Source organism: Pygocentrus nattereri, chromosome 30 (assembly GCF_015220715.1).
Source record: "Pygocentrus nattereri isolate fPygNat1 chromosome 30, fPygNat1.pri, whole genome shotgun sequence".
Classification (NCBI taxonomy): domain Eukaryota; kingdom Metazoa; phylum Chordata; class Actinopteri; order Characiformes; family Serrasalmidae; genus Pygocentrus; species Pygocentrus nattereri.
In genome coordinates, this window is record NC_051240.1 from 2,089,736 (window position 1) to 2,098,374 (window position 8,639).

The 8,639-nt window shown below is 41.8% G+C and overlaps 1 protein-coding gene across 1 annotated transcript; it reads right to left on the reverse strand.

Moving 5' to 3' along the window:
- Positions 1-729: 729 nt before the first annotated feature.
- inha (inhibin subunit alpha) lies at positions 730-8,299 on the reverse strand. Its single transcript, XM_017715795.1, has 3 exons — positions 7,951-8,299; positions 1,653-1,951; positions 730-1,173 (listed from the first exon to the last, which is right to left on the reverse strand). The coding sequence occupies exons 1-3, from the start codon at positions 8,258-8,260 to the stop codon at positions 730-732; spliced, it is 1,053 nt and encodes a 350-aa protein (XP_017571284.1). The 5' UTR covers positions 8,261-8,299.
- Positions 8,300-8,639: the final 340 nt, after the last annotated feature.

Here is an 8,639-nt window from a genome sequence, read left to right on the forward strand (position 1 = left end):
GGATGTAAAAACACAAATTTGTTAATTGCATTGTTTACGCCATCTGACAGTTTAATGGTCATTAATACTTGCTGTTGTCATTATTGTTAGAATAATAAGATCATTCAATATATTTGCTCAATATGTAAATAGTATAACCACAATGAATCGTCTTAGTTTATTGAAATTTAGTGAAATCACATAGAATCCAATTACTCTAAAACTCGTGTGTCTTTCAGAGTGGTTTGATGCAATAAAGCTCATATGGAGAAAAATACAGGTTCTGATTTCTTACCTGTAGTGGTGATACGAACAAGGAATTATGATCGACAAAATATAGCCATTTTATTTACTATCCAAACCACCAGTGAACCTACTCAACATCTTGCATCATCATCTTTTACAAGTTGAACTCACCCAGGGATTTAGCTTTGCTTTAAAGTAAATAGACAGTTTTTTTTAATAACTGCTATACCTACTGCGTTAAAAAAGTAATCACTCAGTCAATTAGTTAGTACTCCCAAGAATACTGACTAGCCAATGGAGGGAAATCCATTTTTACTGACCTTGAGAGGTAGAACACTGTTCTCTAGCCATGAAAAGGACAACATATTTTCCTCTCTTTTAATGATGGTCTAAACCCAAAGCATCTTCACATCTTCATGTAGGCATTCTTTACTAATTGAAAATGAATATATCAAATGAAAAAATCAAATAGCATCAAAATACAAGCTGACGGATATGACAGGATCAAATGCAGTTGCAGTCCTCAGGAATGATGTTGGGCAGGGTTTCGTATTTGAAGGAGAAGCCTCCGTCAGAAGTGGTGGTGAAACGGAGTGACTTCATGCTCTCGGGCACTGGCGCACAGCACTGGTTTATCCCCAGCAAAGTGGTGGTGCGCTCCAGGCTGGAGCAGTTACCATGACAGTAGTGGAAGTTGAACACCTTTGGGTGCACGATCCAGTTGTCCCAGCCTAACTCTTGGAAGGATATCTCAATCTGCTCCCTCTTGCAGTCGGTGTTGATGCCTTCAGATGAAGGCCTCTGGAGCTTCTCGATGGCGTTTGGTGACCAGGGGATGCTCGAGGCCCTGCGGGCTCGATCAGGTGCATGTGGCCTGGTATGGAGGTGCAGGAAGGGAGTCTTGTCCTCCTCCTCCGAGCTGTAACAGCTGCAGACTGGACATCGGACCTAATGGGAAACAGGAGAAACAAAGAGTGATCCACCATTACGGCAGGGTTAGTCAGTCTAAGATGATTCAGTATAGTTGAATGAATCTTCCTGTTTTAATCTCTGTTCCTTTGTTTTGGCTGAGCTTGAGCCCATGGACTCATTAAGTATTTGCAGAGCTGACTACCATGTGGGTCTGACCACCACGGCACAGATCAGAGCCAAATCGAATAAAGACGAGAGAGAAGGACGGTTTTTTCAGCTGTTGTGGCTAAACAGCACACAGGAAGGAAGTGAGAGATGTGATCTAATCATGAAGACTTAACTGAAAAAACTGTCAACATAATTTAGTGGATTCATCACGTTTGATGAATCCACTCTTCCAAAATGCGTCAAACACCAGAAGGTAACTGCTGAAAATGAAAAACAGAAGAAGCTGGCTAACAAAACGGAAGTCTCAGCCTCCTGTTGATGAACACCTGTTCATCATTAAATCAGACCTGCAGCATGAATGGCCCAACTTCCATAGCAGTGTGGAGATGGCGGTCAAGTCGATAGGTGGTCCACCCATCAGGACTGCTCTTAGCCGGCTTCTTGGCCACCTGTAGCAGCTCCTGGTGCGACGTGAGGATGTAGAGGGGGGCGGGGGTTGCATCTGCAATGGCCTCACCAGCGTAGAACCAGAAGTGAGCAGAGGTGATGACAGACTCCTGGTTGTCCAGAGACGGCTGGAAGTAGTAGGTGAAGTGGCTGGAGGCCTCTGAGGTGGACAGATTTGACGTACGCAGACAGGTAGAGTCTACGAAGATAAAATCAAAGCATAAAAGATGTCAGCGCTTGCCTAACCACTTACAAGGTTCCACTTAGCCTACACACCAGCTCTGTCCTGACATGACACAGGTATTTATGAATCATCTAACAGCACCCTGTTACATCACTTATGTCGTCTCTGATAGCCAGAAACTCTTTACCATCTTATACGTACTGAAGGATTGGGAGCACCATGTCTTCTTTTGTAATGTTCGATTTTCACGGTTGCTTTTGAATAAAAATGGAATAAAATCAATTAAAAGTAAAAAAAAAAACAGCAACAACGACAATAATGTTGTTGTTGTTGATGCAAATAGCTATTTACAGCAGTTTAACATTTTAGGGAGGGAGAATTTAGCAAAACTGGAACATCAGGTAAAACGACGAGAGGTAACCAGCGTTAATCAAACGTAACTATGATGCAAACGTAAGATTTGTCTTCAACTATGTTAAGTGTGCATTACAATGTGCAGTATTGTGTTCTCTGTAGAGGAGGTGTTACCTTAGGCGTGCCCAAATGTTTGCATATGACTTGTAGGAATGATCTTCATGGGAAATCAGTCCCACCAAGCAGATGATTAGCAGACCATCAAGTTAGAATGCTTTTTTCATACATAATCATTTATAAGGAGAAAGAAAATAAACGTATGTTAAATTTTTATGTTGTCATTTTGTTTGAACATTGTGGGTTTAATTATTGTCTTGATTTAGCTGAACATGTAGGTAAAATACATCTTTTGAAGTCATTGTGGTTCATTATAATCATTTATTATCACACTATTAGGAGCTATTATGTCATAACCACTATGAGACATACACTATACTGACAAAAGTTTTGGGACACCTACGCATTATACCTGCAGGAGCTTTTATGACATCCCATTCTAAAACCACAGGCATTACTATGGAGTTGGCCCCCATTTGCAGCTATAACAGCTTGCACTCTTCTGGGAAGCTTTCCTTTAAGATTAAGTGACCCTTATTAGTCCCACAACAGGGAAATTTCACCTCCACATTTAACCCATCCATGAAGTGAAACACCACATACACACTAGTGAGCACACACACACTGTCCGAGACACATGACACATGACTGTCCGAGAGTTCTACAAGATTTTGTAGTTTGTGGGAATTTTTGCCCATTCATACAGAAGAGCATTTGTGAGGTCAAGCACTGATGTTAAACGAGAAGGCCTGGCTCACAATCTCTGTTCTAGTTCATTCCAAAGGTGTTTGATGGGGATGAGGTCAGGGCTCCAAGTTCTTCCACACCAATCTTACACAACCATGCCATTATGAACTTGGGCTTAGTGATGTAAGGCTTGCATGCAGCTGCTTTGCCATGGAAACCCATGCCATGAAGCTCCTGGGGCAGTTTTTGTGCTGATGTTAATACCAGAGGAGGTTTGGAACTCTGCAGTTACTTAGGCAGTACAGCATTGGTGACTTTTATGCATTGTGCGCTTCAGCACTCGGCGAGCCACTCTGTAACTTTATGTGGTCTGTCGCCTCGTGGCTCAGTTGCTGTGGTTCCTAAACGCTTCCACTTTTTAAAAATATCACTCACAGCTGCTCATGGAATATCTAGGAGGGAAGAAATGTTTCCACACTCTTTAGAATGACTCATTCTTTCACAAATGTTTGTAAAGGCAGACTGCATGGCCAGGTGCTTGAGTTTATACACCTGTGGCAATAGGGGTGAATGAAACACTTGAATACAATGTGTAAGAACTGCATCCCAATACTTCTATACAGTGTTAGTTATCAGTGTTTCTAAGTCAGGATATTTCATACGAGACCTAATTATATGTATATGTACTTACTAAGGGTAGCATAGCTTATTGATGCCTGATGTGTGGTGAGTCTACAGGCTTTATATTAATTAGCTTTTGTGTGGAATCAAGTAACATTCAACACAATTCAAACAATGTATTGTGTTGGCCAAAAAAATGCTCTTAAAGGGCTACCAATTCTAGATAGTGGATCAGGAAGTGCAGAGAATTAGGTGAAGGTAAGGTGGAAGTGAGGGCAGCTTTAAAAAGGATGAAGAATGGAAAGGCAGTTGGTCCAGATGACATACCTGTGGAGGTATGGAGATGTTTAAGAGAGAAGGCAGTGGACTTTTTAACCAGGTTGTTTAACAAAATCCTGGAGAGTGAGAGGATGCCTGATGAGTGGAGAAGCAGTGGACTGGTCCCCATTTTTAAGAACAAGGGTGATGTGCAGAGCTGCAGTAGCTACAGAGGTATAAAGTTGATGAGCCACACCATGAAGGTATGGGAAAGAGTTGTTGAAGCAAGGCTAAGGCGAGAGGTCCAGATCAGTGAGCAGCAGTTTGGTTTCATGCCCAGAAAGAGCACCACAGATGCAATTTTTGCGTTGAGAGTGTTGGTAGAGAAGTACAGAGAAGGTCAGAAGGAGCTGCATTGTGTCTTTGTGGATCTAGAGAAGATATGATAGGGTGCCAAGAGAGGAACTGTGGTACTGTATGAGGAAGTCAGGTGTAGCTGAAAAGTATGTTAGGGTGGTGCAGGACATGTATGAGGATAGTGAGACAGTGGTGAGGTGTGCAGTTGGAGTGACAAATGGTTTCAAGGTGAAGGTGGGGTTACATCAGGGATCAGCTTTGAGCCCCTTCTTGTTTGCAATGGTGATGGACAGGTTGACAGATGAGGTCAGGCAGGAGGCTCCATGGACCATGATGTTTGCAGATGACATTGTAATCTGTGGTGAGAGTAGAGAGCAGGTGGAAGAGAATCTGGAGAGGTGGAGGTTTGCACTGAAGAGGAGAGGAATGAAGGTCAGTAGAGACAAGACGGAATACATGTGTGTGAATGAGAGGGAGGCAGGTGGAAAGGTGAAGATGCAAGCAGTAGAGGTCATAAAGGTGGATGACTTCAAATATCTTGGGTCAACCATCCAGAGCAATGGACAGTGTAGAAAAGAGGTGAAGAAGAGGGTGCAGGCAGGATGGAGTGGGTGGAGACGGGTGTCAGGGCTGATGTGTGACAGAAGGATAACAGCAAGAGTGAAAGGGAAGGTCTACAAGACAGCAATGCGTCCTGCTATGATGTCTGGTTTGGAGACTGTGGCTCTGTCTAAAAGACAGGAGGCTGAGCTGGAGGTGGTGGAGATGAAGATGCTGAGATTTTCGTTGGGAGTGACAAGGATGGACAAGATTAGAAATGAGCAGATCAGAGGGACAGTGAAGGTGGAGCAGTTTGGAGAGAAAGCCAGAGAGGCCAGGTTGAGATGGTTTGGACATGTGTTGAGGAGGAATAGTGGATATATTGGGCAAAGAATGTTGGAGATGGAGCTGCCAGGTAGAAGGAGAAGAGGTAGACCTCAGAGAAGGTTTATGGATGTAGTGAAGGTGGACATGGAGATGGTTGGTGTGAAAGTAGAGGAGGCAGTGGAGAGGGCAAGATGGAGGCAGATGATCCGCTGTGGCGACCCCTAAAGGGAGCAGCCGAAAGAAGAAGAAGAAGAAGAAGAAGAAGAAAGGGCTACCAATTCTACCAATTTTTCAAAATGTCTGAATAATAAAATCATTGAGATGTAAATAAACTCATTCAGAGTGGTTTGATGTGAAATAATACATTGTAAAGATACTTACAGACAGATTTTCTTTATAATGGTAGTGATGGAAACCAGGAGTCACAATATCTACAATGTAAATATTGAGTTTTATTGCAGCTTCTGAGTTTTATGCGTATTGTTCATAATAGTGAAATAGTGGTGAATCTGGAAAAAAAAGTTAGCTTTGCCTTATAATGTCCTGCACGTACAGTGTGGTGTAAAAGTATTTGCCACTCCCCAGCTCCGTTTTTGCATATTGGTCACACTTGAGTGATTAGATCCTCAAACTACTTTTAATATTAGTCAAAGATAACCCAAGTAAACACAAAACACTGTTTTTAAAGGATCGTTTCAATTATTGAAGGAAAATGCTGCTCAGCCCTATGTGAAAAATGAAGTGCCCTCTTAGCTACTAAATCAATCAGTTCACCAAATTCAATTGACTATTGGGTTCAGTTTCGCTAGCCACACCCAGGTAGGATTACTGCCAAACCTGTAGAATCTAGACATCAGTTAGATAAAACCTGTCTGCTAATGTGAAGCAGGCTAGGTCTTTTAAAGCAGCACATAATGCCACATTCTAAAGAGATTCAAATACAGATGCGAAAGAGTTACAAAGCCATTGCTGAGGCTCTGGGTTGAACTTATAAATAACTACAGGCCTCACTTATAATATATAACTACATATATATATATATATACATATATATACATACATATATAATATATAACTACAGGCCTCACTTATAATATATAACTACATATATATATATATATACATATATATATATATATACATACATATATAATATATAACTACAGGCCTCACTTGCCTCTGTTAAGGTCAATGTACATGATTACACTATAAGAAAGACACTGAGCAAAATTGGCATCCATGGGAGAGTAGTGTGCAAACTGCTGCTGATCAAAGAATAAACAAAGCCTTTTCTTGCATTTCCCAAAAATCATCTAGATGACCCCCAAGAATTTGGGAATAATGTTCTGTAGACTGCCAAGTCAAAGGTTTAACTTTTTGGAAGACATGGGTCCCGTTACATTGGGTATAAAGCTAACAACGCATTCCACCATGAAAAACACCATAGCAACAGCCTAAAGGGGAGACCAGCTATGAACAGATCAAAAGAAACAAAATGAAGGTTTGACTTGAAGGCCAAGTCAAAATCCTGACTTGAATTGAGTCACTGAAATGCTAGTGTGAGAGCTTAAACACTCAGAAGACAATATCTCAGACATCACACAGAATATTCATAACCGTTTCATGTAATAACTTTCTGTGAGGTGCCTTTAGAAGCATTAAACTCTGGATATCTGATTCCTATCACCATCACTGAGAAAGATTCTCATTCTCTATAATGGAGAGTTTCATATCAAACCACTCTGAGTGACGTCGTTTACATCTTAACAATGCAAATAATGCAGAAAAATTGAAAAGTCAGTGGAATTCCTCTTTGACCCAAAACAGTCAGAACAGAGAGACAAAAAACAGAATTATGGTAGAGGAATGTATGAAACGTCATCAATCGTCATCAAGAAAATTTCTGGTCAGGAATTGTGGGTAATGTAGTCTTCTGAGTACTGAGGCCATGACAGAAAAGACTATGGAAGAATACAACGTTCAGATTTGCCAGTGCAGTATCTGACAGTACAGCAAGCCTCCCTCCAAGTAGATTTTACTGAAACTTTCATCTGTGTCATCTTGGCATGTGTTAGGCTCCTTCTGTACCATTATAAAACTGCCTTCGTGTTGTATTTAATGTATTTTGTTTCATTTCTTGCTATGAATGGCACAAGCAGTTACTTAAGGTGCCACCAGGAGCCCAGAGCAGGTAATTGTTACAGTTATACAATATGTGTATAAAAAGTGCAAAATTGATTATCCGTACAATTCATTTTCTATTCTCCCTTACAAAAGGATATTTCTCAGATGAGGAGGAGCCCCCATAGCGTGCCGCTTAGTGCCCCCACATTAAAAAACGTCAGATATAAGGCTGAGAATTCACTTCTTGTCTGAGTAAAGTTCTAAAACAATCCCCCCGAGCAAGACGGCCTGCCTCAATAAGCAAACAATTTAGCATATCCCAATAACACAGTCTCACAAACTTGATTTTAAAGTGGGGAGCTGTGTGATTTTTAGGTTCATTTTACTTTCTGAATGTAACAATGCAGTTATTGTAATGCTCAGTATTATAAAACACTGAGATTAATAACTGATTATCCCATTAAATCTTCAGTCAGGCTTCAGCAGAGCATAGTTTGGTGATTTTAGTAATATATGAGATGATTCTAGTGTATGCAATCATGAAAAACACCAAACAGCGCTGGACTGCTGCCCTCTAGGACACGAGATGAGAACCTCTAACCAGCAGAAACCCAGCTGAACCAACTAACCGGAGCTGGGGAACAGGATAACTTGTGAGGTCTCCTGATGATGCCTTCGCTCGACTCTGGTCGCCCTGCTCACTCTTGACGCTCCGTGTTGGGCTGCCCTGTCCACCCTTGCGCCAAGCGGCCTCTGCAGTGTGAGCAAAGGGGGCTCTTCTAGCCCGAGCTCCTCCAGAATACGTTGCTTCAACCATAGCAGCACCACTTCTCGAGGAACATCTTCTCCTGGGCAGGCCTGGGACTGACGGTCAATCAACACTGCCAACATGATCAGTGTACAGGTGAGCAAAGCAGGACACATGGTGTAGATCCCCATTCTTCTCCTCAAGAACAAGAAGACAGAAGCGAGGGAAGAAAATCTCCAAGCCAATAAAAAAATCCTTTGAAACAGAACTTTTGCTTGACCAGCCTAATCAAACGCTCTGCAGACTGTTACACTTGGGACAACAGGAATAGATTCTTACACAACTGTGTTGTACTTGTCCTCTGTCTGTTCTCTTGGTTCTATCTCTGTTTTCTTCGCTTCCTCTGGTTCCTCCTACGAGTGCACTGCATGTTTGATGCCAGTATTTGGGTTTGCGCTATCATTGTGGGCAGCAGGGAAGAGGACAGTGAGATAGACCAGTCTGGGGAACTTTTATAATACCTTGTTCTTGACCTTGGAAGGCCTGTAATGTCACAATGTATAAAGAGCT